The following is a 13,361-nucleotide window of genomic DNA, read 5'->3' as shown; positions in this document are numbered from 1 at the left end:
CCCTGCTAATAGAGGAGCTCTGATAGACAGATTCATTTGAATTGTCCAAGCATCAGATGACAAGTACAGAGCTTTGCTTGCACATTCAAGGGCATTGCCCAGGAGCCAAAGGACACCTTAGAGCTCTTGTAGTGATGGGCTCAGGGATTAAGGATTCTGCCCTTCATGGGCAGAATCAGCTCCACTATCAGAACAGGTTTCCCTATCCTCAGTGAGAAGTCTGTCTTGATTGTCTGTTGCTGGGTGGAAATCTAAAAGTTCCATGTTTGCTTAGTAAGGGGCCTGAAACTAGCCTGGCAGGGCTTATGAGAGGAAGTAGGCTTCTAATAAAATCCCACACAGCCATCTCTCTCACTAGCTTGAGACCGGACCCAGGGTACCACTGCAATGTTAAATTTGATCGAACATAGCTTTTTATTATTTTTGTCTTTAAAAATGATTACTAGAGAGGAAACTAGAAAATAGATAAGCATGTATGATAAGTTAATCTCACCACCTAGTAATAGCATGTAAATGTTCTAAATATTTTGTGTTCTATATATTTTTTTCTGGCAGTACTGGGGTTTGAACTCAGGACCTTCTATTTAGTAGGTGGATATTAGTTTTTAATCACATAAACTAGGTTTGGGTTGAATCTATTGTTTCGTAACTCTTTTAGTTCTTTATTTTTAGTAACAGCAGAAATAAACTTGAGAGCTTAGAGGAAGATTTTTGTTTTGTTTTGGAGACAAGATTGCTATGTTACTGAGGCTGACTGTGAACTGATAGTCCTGTTCAATTTTAGATTACAGAGGTATGCATCACCTTTTGGAAAAAATTTTTCAAGCAACCTACCTGGCAAATCACATAAAAAATTTTGGCTAAAAATGAGAGCTCTGAGCCAGGTGGTTTACACCTATAATCCTAACTATTCAGAAGATTTGAGGATGTAAGAATTATGGTTCAGAGCTAGCCTGGAGCCGGGTGCTGGTGGCTCACACCTATAATCCTAGCTACTCAGGAGGCTGAGATCTGAGGATCGCAGTTCAGAGCCAGCCCGGGCAGGAAAGTCCGTGAGACTCTTATTTCCAATAAACCACTTGAAAACCAGAAGTGGAGCTGTGGTTTAAGCGGTAGAGCACTCGCCTTGAACTGAAGAGCTGAGGGAGAGCGCTCAAACCCAGAGTTCAAGCCCCACGACCGACAAAACAAACAAACAAACAAACAAAAAACTGGCCTGGTCAGGGAAGTTTGGGAGACTCTCATCTCCAATTAAACACCAAAAAAAGCCAGAAGTGGAGCTGTTGTTCAAGTGCTAAGCTCTAGCCTTGAGCAAAAATGGTCAGGGACAGTGCCCAGGCCCTGAGTTCAAGCCCTAGGACTGGAAGGAAAAAGGAAAAGAAAAAAAAAGGAAGTCTGTACTTGGTAAGAGGAAGCACTTGTAGATTGGTCAGAAGTCTGGTCTGAAATGGTAGTCCCTAAAACTCCACACAGCTCAGAGATGTAAGAGCTGGGAGGCAAGGGAGGGTCTTGTGTGAGTCAAACTCCTTTTATAATTCTTTCTTCTGGTGCTGGTGATTGAACCTGGAACCTTGCATGCATCTGGTAAGTAAACACTTTACCACTGCATTACCCCAGTCTCTTTTTAACCCCAGTCTCTTTTTAGTCCTGGTTTTGCCACTCATTTGCAGCCACTGATGGTTTGAGTGGATTTTTGTTTTAAACGAGTTCTTCCTGTGTAGCATGTGTTAGCTTGGAACTCACTGTGTATCCCAGGCTGGCTTTGAACTTTCTACCCTTCTGCTTCTACTTTCCAAGTGTTGGAATTACAGGTATGTGCCCCCATACCTAGCTGGGTGTATGTCTTCACCTCAGATTTTTTTTTCCTTTTTTCTTTTTGTGTCATATAACAAAACAGTTTATGAATAAAATGCATCTTTTTTCTGTTTTTGTTTTTTTTATTGTAAAGATACTGTACAGAGGGGTTACAGTTACATGAGTAAGGTAATGAGTACATTTCCTATGGAGCATTGTTACCCCCTCCTCCCTCATTTGTTTTCCCCCTACTATTCCTTCCCTTCCCACCTCCCCAACTCCTTCTTCTCCCTCTTCTCCACCAAGTTGTAAAGTTCATTTTCAACATAGTGTCTTGTACATCTCATTTCTTCCCAATCTTTAAAATGAAGGGAGTTAAGCTAAATCTATTTGAGATTTCTGGTCCTTCTGACATGTTAACAGTTTTTTGTGTTTGCTCATAAAATGTTTCCAGTTTAAGTTGACATTCTATCTTCATCCAGAAACAATTTATTACATCTTGCTAAGCAAGATGTAACAGAAGGTTGAGTTTACTAAAGGCCTCAAAGAGAAAGTTGGGATCAGACAGGAAGAATAGAAAGTGCAAGGTCAGGAACAAGGTCAGGATACAAAATGCAGCCATGGCTACCAAAGCAAATGGCAGATAGTGCCCATTTATGGAAGTCACCAGATCCCATTGACACCTCTGGAATGCACAGATGCTTACTTTCTTCCAGGGGTTTTGGTAAACCTGGTTCCATACAAAGTAGTCACAGACCTGCCACACCTTTGCAAGTGGGTTTGTTGGTCATTTATAACTTGGATCTATAAACTTGGCCTGATGGTAGTAATAGATTAAGGAAAAGCAGCTCTACCATGGGGCCCAAACTGCTTTCTGTCTTAGATATTTCGAATAAGATAATCACAATGAATATGACTAGTTTTACAGCCTGGATGGGCCCAGGAGATAAAGGAAGATAATCCAGGGCAGTATTTTATAGCCAGGATCAGTTCTGAGGTTTTCTTTTAGTTAGTGGTAAAACTAGCTGCTTAAAGCTTTTCAAAATTCCTTCTTGGTGTGATGTATTTCCACTTGTTTGGCTGATGTTGACTTTGAGTCCTTTGAATAGGCGTCCCTGACAGCAGATAACTCAGTTATTTCCTCTGGACCAAAGTGGTCATAGGCAGCTGTTTTGGATTACTGATAACCCTGACTTTAGTCAAGTGTAAGGTAGAGTTAAGCCATCATTTTACTAGGTATGGACTCTCATCTGTATGTACCATAATTTTTCTTGGACCACTGTCTAGCCTCTGGACACTGTAGATTACTGTCCATCATTCTGGCTATTTCTATGAAGATGTTTTGGGGGTAAGATTAACACTAAAATCAGTGTATATGATTTTTTAAATTAAAAATTGGTTGTTACTGACTGGGTGTTCTACAGTTCAACTTATCTCTTGACTTTGTCTACCTGGAGTTAGCACAAACCTGCTTGCTTGCTTTTTGACTGTCTGAGCTTGGGCTTGAACTCAGGGCCTAGACACTGTCCCTGAACTTCTTTTGCTCAAGGCTAACAGTCTATCACTTGAGCCACAGCTCCACTTCTGGCTTTTCTGTTTATTTGGTACTGTGCAATCAAACCCAGGGCTTCATGCATGCTAGGCAAGCACTGTACCATTAAGCTACATTCCCAGCCCCACAAACCTGTTTCACTTAGATACCAGTCATAAGTTAGAGCCTCGATTCTGGGGTTTTTTAATTTTATAAAGACTGCTCACAAAACTTAGGGAAGTGCCTTACTTGTATCTATTAAATTGTTAGGAAGCCAAGTTTCAGTGGCTCATGCCTGTAATCCAAGCTACTCAGGAGGCTGAGATCTGAGGATCGTGGTTCAAAGATAGCCCAGCAGGAAAGTCAATGAGACTCTTATTTCCAATAAACCACCAGAACAAAACAGAAGTGGTGCTGTGACTCAAGTGGTAGATCGCTAGCCTTGAGCTGAGGGACAGCACCCAGGCCCAGAGTTCAAGCCCCAGGACCGACAAAAAAAAATTACTAGGAAGTGTACATCTTAGGAACCCATAGAAAGACAGGCACAGGGCTGGGAATGAAGCTGGGCTTTGAAGCTTCCTTGCTCTGCAGTTGTAACCTTGGAGCTATCCTCTGGGACCCTTCAGTTGGGGATAATATAGGAGTTTCATCTCTGCAAAGAGAGAGAAAGAGTGTGTGTGTGTGTGTGTGTGTGTGTGTGTGTGTGTGTGTGTGTGTGTGTGTGTGTGTGTGTGTGTGTGTGTGTGTGTGTGTGTGTGTGTGTGTGTGTGTGTGTGTGTGTGTGTGTGTGTGTGTGTGTTCTTGGAAACATTTCTGTCCGTGCTATCCTTGAACCATGATCGTCTATTCTCAGCCTCCCATGTAGCTAGGATTGCAGGCAAGAGCCAGTAGCATTCATTGGTCTCACATTTTTTTTTTTTTTTTTTTTTTTTTTTTTTGGGTCCGGTCGAGGGGCCTGAACTCTGGGCATGGCGCTGTCCCTCAGCTCTTCAGCTCAAGACTAGCGCTCTACCACTTGAGCCACAGAGCCACTTCCGGCTTTTTTTTCTTTTTGCTTATGTGGTGCTGAGGAATCGAACCCAGGGCCTCAAGCATGCAAGGCAAGCGCTCTACCTCTGAGCCACCTTCCCAGCCCCGATCTCACATATTTTTAAATGACTTTTTATTAAAAAATTGTTGTGGTGCTGGGGATTAAACATTTAGGGCTTTGTACTTGCTAAGCCCACTGTATACTTTGCATAATACTTTTTCACAATTTTTTTATTGTCTTAGATGCAATTTTTTTTAAAGTTGGTCATGGAGCTTGAACTCTGGGCCTTAGACTCTGTCCCTGAGCTCTTCAGCTCAAGGCAAGCACCACTTGAACCACAGTGCCACTTCCAGTTTTCTGGTGGTTAATTGGAGATAAGGTCTCACCGACTTTTCCTGCCCAGGCTGGCTAGGAACCGCAATCTTCAGATCTCAGCCTCCTGAGTAGCTAGGATTACAGGCATGAGTCACTGGCAGCTGGCTTGCAAATATTTTAAAATTCATTGTAGAGTTGAATACAGCTGTTGGAAACGTGTTTTTTGACAGCAGAGGTCAGATGACCATGCTTGGGGTGACACAGGCCACAGGGGCCTCTGGGGAAACTGACCCTTCCCCTTACAGACCCCAGGGACATTTGCCTCCTTAAAGGAGCCCTTCACAGCCATCAAAGCATACAACAGAAACTATTAGCCATATACATAGTAATTGAATTACATGACTTTTTACAGATTTTGTTTCATATGATTACAGACTTTTAAAGGTTGCAAGAAAAGACAATGAATTCTTCACTACTCATCCCCCAGACTCACCAAATGGTAAATGTTTTAACATAATAGTTAGATCATTTTGTCTGTCACTCTAGGTATAAATATATTTTTCCTCTCAACCATCTGAACACTGTCTGCAGCCTTGTTACCTTTTACCTCTAAGCACTTCAATGTGTCCTGAAAATTGAGTTCTTACACAACCAGTATGTAGTGTTGGGTGTTTAAACTCTGGGTATTCACCCTGACATGGTGCTGCCATCTACATGTTCTGTCCAGCTTCACTAGCTGTCCACCTTAAAGAAAAACATATAAGATTAGGGATGTGGTTCAAGTGATCCAGTTTACTCCCACTATCACCAAACAAACACAAACAGCAAAACAAGACTTGTATATTAACAATATAAAATGTAATGTCAGAATTATTAAAGATACAAGTGCTGGGCACTTGTGGCTCACATGTGTAATCCTAGCTACACATGAAGCTGAGTTCTGAGGATTGAAGTTTGAAGCCAGCTCAGGCAGAAAAGCCTGTGAGAATCTTACTTCCAATTAACTACCAAAAAACGAGGTGGAGCTGTGGTTTAAGTGGTTAGAGTACCAGCCTTGAGCAAAAAAAGCTAAGGAATAAGACCCAGGCAGTGAGTTCAAGCCCAAGTACCAACATACACACACACACATACCCAGGCCCTGAGTTCAAGCCCGAGTACCAACACACACACACACACAGAATCTCATGGTCCAGATCACTTACTGCTAGTTGAGTTGGCTCTTGCCAAATCTGTCGGAGATAACGATCTTCTATTAACGTGTGACATTTTGTGAGCTCAACCACACGGAAAGCAGAAGACAGTGAATTATGAGTGTCACATTATGGAGTGCAAATTCGTCTCTGGCAGACCTAAATGACTTCTAAGGTCCTTGTAAGTTCTAAAGTTCCATAATGTTAAGTTTTACATTTCCAAAGTGGACTGGACAAATGGACCTGTGTTCCAGTGCCAGTTGCTAGAGCCTCAGTGGAAAGGAGATTGACAGTCCATGTTGAGAACAAGTATGCCTGTTTCCCATGGGAAGCCAAGTGTCCCTGACCCTTATTCTAGTATAACATGTTTATGTGTGACTTCACAGGCTGGAGTAGGTAATCTTCATATCCTATATAGTAAACACAATACTGGTTTTATAGAACTATTCCAAACCACTCTAGTAGAGACCAGGACTGGTCAGGGAAGGCCAAGACAAGCCTTGTCTGGTAGTATCTCTGCCCTCTGTCTCTCCTGCCCAGTGTTTATTCTCTCACTGGGCCTTAGTTTGCCCAGGGCTGTGTCTGAGATCTTGTTCTGCTCACAGGAAGGAGGGGCAAGTGTCTGAGGGGCAAGGATCCTCCCCAGGGTCTGTTGGTGGTATGCCATGCTCCTTGGCTTCCAATTGAGTCAGTAGTCTTTGTGTCTGTGTCATAGGGAGCCATTGGTGGCATGGGAATCATTCTCTGCCCACTTAGCTATTGTCTTGGATGGACAGAACCAAATGGACAAGAGGACAGGCCTCAAAGCAGACCTACCTGCAGCCTTCATCATCTTGGTGAAAGCAGTGACCAAGGCTTTGTTCTGAGGATTGGAAAGTTCTTTCCTTTTCCACCAGCCTATTCAGACACTTCTGTTAAACAGAGACTTTAGTGAAAAACCTTTTCAGGAGAAAGGAATTGAGCCCCTGCAGTCTCCGTTCTATTATGTAAAGAATAACATATGGCTCTACCTATTGGTATTAAACTCCTGCTCTGAAGGTCCCTTTACTCCTAAGGAATATATACTCTTCATATTGTTTTTCACCTGTCTCTCCCAAAGAGCCTCATTTGCTTTTCTGTCATTCATCTCCCTTTTATAAGCTTTGCATATAATAAAACATAATTTTTAAAATAAAAACAAGGGCTAGGGGTAGTTCAATGTTAAGTGTACTTGCCTAGAATGTTAAGGCCCTGGGTTCAAGCCCCAAGACTTGGGGTGGGGGAGGGTAAGCCATCTCTAGGCTGTTCAATTATAGTTCCACTTCCTCTAGTTCTGGGGTTTAAAAATCAGAGAATTAGGGGCTGGGAAGTTGGCTCAGTGGTAGAGTGCTTGTCTTGCAGGTTCGATTCCTCAGCACCACATAAGCAAAAAGAAAAAAGCCGGAAGTGGCGCTGTGGCTCAAGTGGTAGAGCACTAGCCTTGAGCTGAAGAGCTGAGGGACAGCGCCCAGGGCCAGAGTTCAGGCCCCATGACCGGACCCCCCCCCCCAAAAAAAATCAGAGAATTACATGCTTTACCATTTGAACCATGTCCCAGTGCTTAGGTTGCTAAACACACTGTTGGTGGAAGGAACCTCATGAGAAAGGCCAAGAGCCCCTTGCCATGGGACCCTGCTGTCATGTCCAGGCTGAAGCAGATGAAGTAATTTACTAACCAGTGATTTCTAAGCAGGAAGTCCTGGTGGTGGCTAGCCAGGAAGGACTGGTGAGATTGAGATCATGGGGAGAGGCTAGGCAGTGCCTGGGACATCTGTAGACTACCAGACCTAGCCCCAGCTGTGGTTGGACAAGGCCTGTGACCTCACATGCTATTTTTCCAGAACTACCATCATGCTAATTTATTAGGCTCTACCACTCTTCTTGAAAAGCCAGCATGAAGAGGGGTGCCAACACCAAATGAGGCCAAGCCTGGCCCCATGTAAATCCTGGAGTGGCTGTGGTGTTCACTGAGAGTGAGCCATTTTGCCCTGGTTCTCCCAGGTGGCTGGGGCAGGCAGTAGGGATAAGACTACTGCCTGTAAAAGTCAAGTCTACATTTTCTTATGTAACCCCTCTGGCAAGCCTCTTTCAGTCTGATGGTATAAATTATCTTCAGGAAACTGGAAAAAAACAAAATCCAACAACTGAGGAAGTATGGAAGTTCTTATAGCAAGTTGCACACATCACAACACAACATCATGTAGTCCTGAAGACCGGTTCTTGGAGCTGAGCAGAGCCTGTAGTAGTGCTTGGCCTGTTGCCTACCCCATATAGTCTTCAATGGATAGGATAGTGTCTAGTGTCCTTAGATAGATCTATTCAGCAGACCTGGGGACCACACTGCTGCTCTGCTTATGTACACAGTACTGCTTGGGAGGTTGCATGTTGTTAAACTTAGGAAAATGGAAAATAATTTAATGTTTTTTTGAGTCTAGGTCCAACATTTTATGCCTCAGTGACCAGTCCTTGTAAGTACAGGTAATCATACTCTTGGAGATCAACTGTTAGACTTTTTCTAGTGATAGATAAAAGGTAGACATTTGGAGCTGGGCGCCAGTGGCTCATACCTGTTGTAATCCTAGCCATAGGAAACTGGAATCTGAGGATTGCACTTCAAAGCCAGCCCAGGCATGGAAGTCTGTGGGACTCCTATCTCCAATCAACTATTCAGAAAAAGCTGCAAGTGGCACTGTGGCTCAAGTGATAGAATGATAGCTTTGTGCAAAGGAAGTTTAGTGTTAGCACCCAGGCCTTGAATTCAAGCCCCAGGACTGGGGAGCTGGGGCAAAAGGGGGGAGGGAGAGGAGGTAAGGGGGGCAGAAATGATATTCTGTCTGAAAGATTAAGCTGTTAGAACTTTTAAAATAAATACTTTTAGGAAAAGACAACATCAAAGCATTTAACCATATTCTTCAGTGGTTAACCGTTCAGAAAACTTCTTGGGAAGAACTCCAAGATAAATGGGGAGATAAACAATCCTGTGTGTCAGAAATTCCCCTCTCCTGGGCTTTCACTTTCTCCAGTTTCCACTATCTGGTCAGTTGTGATATGATGTTCAGCAAATTACAGATGTAAATCCATGTGTTTTAAATTGCATGTTATTCACAGTACTGTGATACCATCTTGCACAAATCCAGCTTTGCCTGAGTCAAGAGTCATTCCTATGTTCAGCAGGTGCACACGGTGTACACCCTTATGTGGTTCTTTCATTTGTCATATGGTCTCTTGCAGTATCACAGTACATGTGCTCAAAGAAGTTTTGTTTTACTTAACCAAGGCCCCAAAGCACAAAAATAGTAATGCTATTTGAATATGTTTTTTAAAAAAAGCTATCAAGTGCTGCTTTTAAGTGAGAAGGTAAAAGTTCTTGACTTTGAAAAGAAAAAAGGAGGGCTGGGAATGTGGCTTGGCCCTGGGTTCAATTCCTGAGTACCACATAAACAGAAAAGGCTGGAGGTGGCACTGTGGCTCAAGTGGTAGAGTGCTAGCCTTGAGCAAAAGAAACTTAGGGACAGTGTCCAGGGCCTGAGTTCAAAGCTCCAGGACTCGCAAAAGAGAAAAGAAAAAAAGAAGAAGGTATACATTGATGTTGCTGAGATCTACAGCACAGTAAGGTATTTTTGAGAAGCCACATTCACACACTTTCATTGTAGCATATTGTTATATATTTTTTCAAATAGTAATATTATTTTCCTTTTGTAAGTCTTGCTGTTAATCCCTTACTATGTTGAATTTATACATTAAGTATATGTGTGTAGAGAAAATAACAGTATATTCTGGTTATGTATTCCTATCTGAAATGCATGGAGCCAGAAGTGTTTTTGAATTTGAAAGTTTGACATATTTGTGTACTTCATCTTTTCAGAAGTTTTCAGGTGATCAGTGCTCAGTCTGTGTAGGATTTGGTACTATCTACAGTTTCAGGTGTCCTTGGGGGTTTTGGAACTGATCCCCCTGGAAGAGGGAAGTACCAATATATAGGAAAAAGGAGATTGCTGTGTATGAACATTTAATTGGCAGTATTTTCTTAAGCAGTTGGGTTCTAATTGGCTTAGTATATTACTCTCTTTGTTAGCAGACCTGCCTGGACAGAGTTCATGCTTCCTTTTCACTATGTAAACCCCATAAAATAAGTTGGGTCAAGTGCAGTATAAATACAGTGCAAGGTGATGGAAGTCAGTGAAGCAATGGACTGTGAGCCATTGTAAGAGCAGGTATACTGACAGGCTCTGTGACGATTTTGTAATTTAAAGGATATTGGAATTTGGGTAGAATTTTAGAAGACATTCAAATGATCCAGAAAGGAGAAACAGGTAATCAAAGATTGGACTTACTTTGTAATCCTATCTTTTTTTGTCTTTTTGGATAAGTATATGCTTATGAATTTTTTGGCCCCTCATGTGTCGGTGTGATTTGGTACAAAAGAACAATGACCCAAATGGTAGAGCACTACCTGCTAGCAAACACAAGGCCCTGAGTTCAAATTCCAGTCATGAATTTGGCCTATCTCAATCTAATGTATTTTGTATTAATAATTAATAATTTTATTAATATAGTTAAACATGAATAATAGTTAATTATATGTGACTATAAACATTAATAATGTATTAATCTTGAATTCTGCTTCCTTACTGAAGTTATTTATTAATTCTAAAAGCCTAAGCATTGCTGTGTTTATCTCCTCTTGTCTTTTATAATCTTGATAGACTTGATGAGTACTGGTTAGGAATTTTATAGCACATCCTTCAGTTGGGTTTGTCCAATGTTGTCTAGAGAGATTCATGTGGAGATAAGGTGGGATAGACCCCAGAGTTCTCCCTATGTCATATCCCAGTACCTGATCAGTGTGGCTGGCTTCTCCACGGTGATGTTACCATAGCTCACTTTCCAAGCTGCCACTCTGGGGGTAAGGCAGAGTTTGGCCCACCCTCCAGTGTGAGGAATTCAGCTGTTTTAGCTGTTTTTACAATCACTGCAGAGATCTGGAAGTATTTGGGGGCTCTATGGAGGCCATGCAGGACTGTCACTCTTTTTGCTATACCCATTGGTTTCAGTGTTCAGCCATGACTCCCACTTCCCTTGGTTGGTACTGTGGGATCTCAGAGTGGTTTTTTTGTTCTGCTCATTCTGTTTGTCTGTTAGAGTTCTTCTGTAAGGATGTTGTTTTCCCCCTAGGCCCTGTCTTTGATAGCACAACAGGGAACAGTAGAAACTGAGCCACAGGTAGTTGGAACTAAATAAATACCCTTTTCCTAATACAGAAAGCAGTTTCTAGAGGAACAGCAAATGCCTTGAAAGGAATTGAGTGGACAATCCAGTTTTCAGGGGCATTCATTAAGAGAATCTACTTTAGAATTCACAAGGTTGTCTTGGCTCCCAGAACAGTGTTTGTGATTCTCTGCACCCGCTGAATGGGACTGAGGTAGAGGACAATGGAGTGTAACCGAAGTCTGGCCAGGCCTGTTGATAGACTTCAGTCTTTGCTCCCCACATTTAGTTCAGTGTTTTCTGGTTTGCAAAAATTTGAGAAGACAGGAACCTATTGTGTTTCTTTTCTGAGTGATCAGTCAGGTAGATAAGGGAACTCTCCTGAGAGCTCTCCTGAAAGCCACCCCTGTGCTGGATAGGGGGCCACAGAGGAGCTTGCCTCAGGCTTCTAAGCAAGTCTGAGCTCAGGTCTTGGGGGATAGTGGTTTCTGAGCCACAACTAGAGCTCTTAATGCTCTGCTCAGTCCAGGAGCAGTCTGTCTGGCAACAGTTATACAGCACCTCACTTAGCATGGAAGTAGTGCATATCACCTGCCCCCACACAAAGCCACTCCACTCACCTGCAGGCAAATATACCTGTGCCTAGTGGAAATGGTGCCCCCATTCAGCCACCAGCATCTGGCTGACCACACTATGATTTAAAAAAAAATTATTGTAAAGGTGATGGACCAAGGGGTTACAGTTACATCATCAGTCAGATCATGAGTACATTTCTTTAACAGTGTCACCCCCTCCCTCATTTTCTCCCAGTTTTTCCCTCCTGCCCCCCCCTCACTCCTGCACTGATGTTTATTATAATAGTACTTCATGTGTATTTCAAAGCTGTGCTCAGGCTGGGTGACACACACCTGCATTATCAGCTACTCTGGAGGCTGACATCAAGAGGATCAAAAAGGGAGGCTATCCCAGGCAAAGAAAAAGCCCAGGGAGACTCCATTTCAGTCAGTTGGCAATGTGCACCTGTCATCACAGCTATGTAGAAGGCATGCATAAATAGGAGAATTATGGTCCAGGCCAGCCTGGACAAAAATGGGAGACCCTATTGAAAAATAACTAAGAAAGGGTTGAGGTCATGGTTCAAGTAGTAGAGTGCCTGAATAGCAAGCACAAGGCCCTGAGTTGAAATACCAGTACTGCCAAAGGATGAGGGTGGACCTGTGCACTCAGGGTTTTCCTTTGTTGTTTTTCTCCTGCACATCAGGGAAGTCTAGTGTATTTCCAGTGGGGACTTGTCCATGGGAAAGTGCTATGCATTTGAAGGGCCCCAGGTGGCTGCCCTTGCAAGTGCAGAGGCAGTATGGGATGATGGGAGGTGAAAGTCTTACCTCAGTGCCTCATGAATGTGCTCATCACTCAGCCTTCCTGGTGCGGGAAATCTAAAAGTCTTCCTTTCCTTTCACAGCGCATTTATTACCTGTCCCTGGAATTCTACATGGGCCGAACGCTGCAGAACACAATGGTGAACCTGGGCCTGCAAAATGCTTGTGATGAAGCCATTTATCAGGTACCAGGGGGAGGGGGGAGTCCTCTTGGCCAGGCTTCTGGATGTTCTCTTGTGGCACACTGAGGTTTTAATACAGTTTCTCTCAGACGTGAGAATATCAAGATTTGCTACCCGGGGGAAGGGCAAATGTGCATTAGTATGTTCTCCCCTTTCAGAGGAGAATGGGTTGGTGGACCATGCTCCCCTTCTTCAAAGGGAGAAAGTAAGAATTTGAAGAATAATAAAACAAGAAGCATAAGATGGGATGAATCCTAATGCTTAGATTTAGCAGTTTCTAGAAAACATTGCAGCCCTTGCTATAGGCTTAAAACATGGTAAAAGGTGCTGGTACTGCTCATTTTTATTTTTTTAAACTGGTAATTGGCCTCTGGTTTTCTTCTCCCACCTCAAGGAAGCCCCCTGAGCTCACTGTACTTTCTGATTAAGCGAGGGCCCCTCGCTTCATGAGAATAAATGTCTCCTTTCCTGTAGGCTCCCTTTGTACTTCATCGCTGCACAGATGATTTCTGGCCTTTAGTAAAGCCATACAAATATCTCTTCTCTGTTTTCCCTGGTATACTTGTCTCCACTGAAGTTTGCAGCTTCCTCCTTATTGATACAAATGTGGGAAGGCCTTCAGAGAGGGGTTTTCCTACTAGCACCCTACTCCTGCCTTGGTTCTTGTTAGGTTTGCGGAGTTTGGGAGCTTTGTTGGAACATAAGTCCAGCCAT

General features: G+C 43.0%; 1 protein-coding gene across 2 annotated transcripts in view; it reads left to right on the top strand.

Moving 5' to 3' along the window:
• Positions 1–13,361, top strand: part of Pygb (glycogen phosphorylase B) — a 46,972-nt gene that overhangs the window by 1,792 nt on the left and 31,819 nt on the right. The window contains exons 1-2 of one of the 2 annotated variants that reach the window (XM_070006630.1): positions 1,561–1,584; positions 12,549–12,650. In XM_070006630.1, the coding sequence (XP_069862731.1) occupies positions 1,576–1,584; positions 12,549–12,650 (111 nt within the window). In that variant the 5' untranslated portion in view covers positions 1,561–1,575. Of the gene's footprint in view, positions 1–1,560; positions 1,585–12,548; positions 12,651–13,361 lie in introns of those variants that run through there. The other variant, XM_070006629.1, reaches the window with a different exon arrangement.

Source organism: Dipodomys merriami, unplaced genomic scaffold, assembly GCF_024711535.1.
Source record: "Dipodomys merriami isolate MVZ:Mamm:240054 unplaced genomic scaffold, mDipMer1.0.p SCAF_7, whole genome shotgun sequence".
In the NCBI taxonomy this organism is placed as follows: domain Eukaryota; kingdom Metazoa; phylum Chordata; class Mammalia; order Rodentia; family Heteromyidae; genus Dipodomys; species Dipodomys merriami.
Note: the sequence above shows the minus strand (reverse complement) of the source record. Positions and strands in the feature narration are given on the sequence as shown.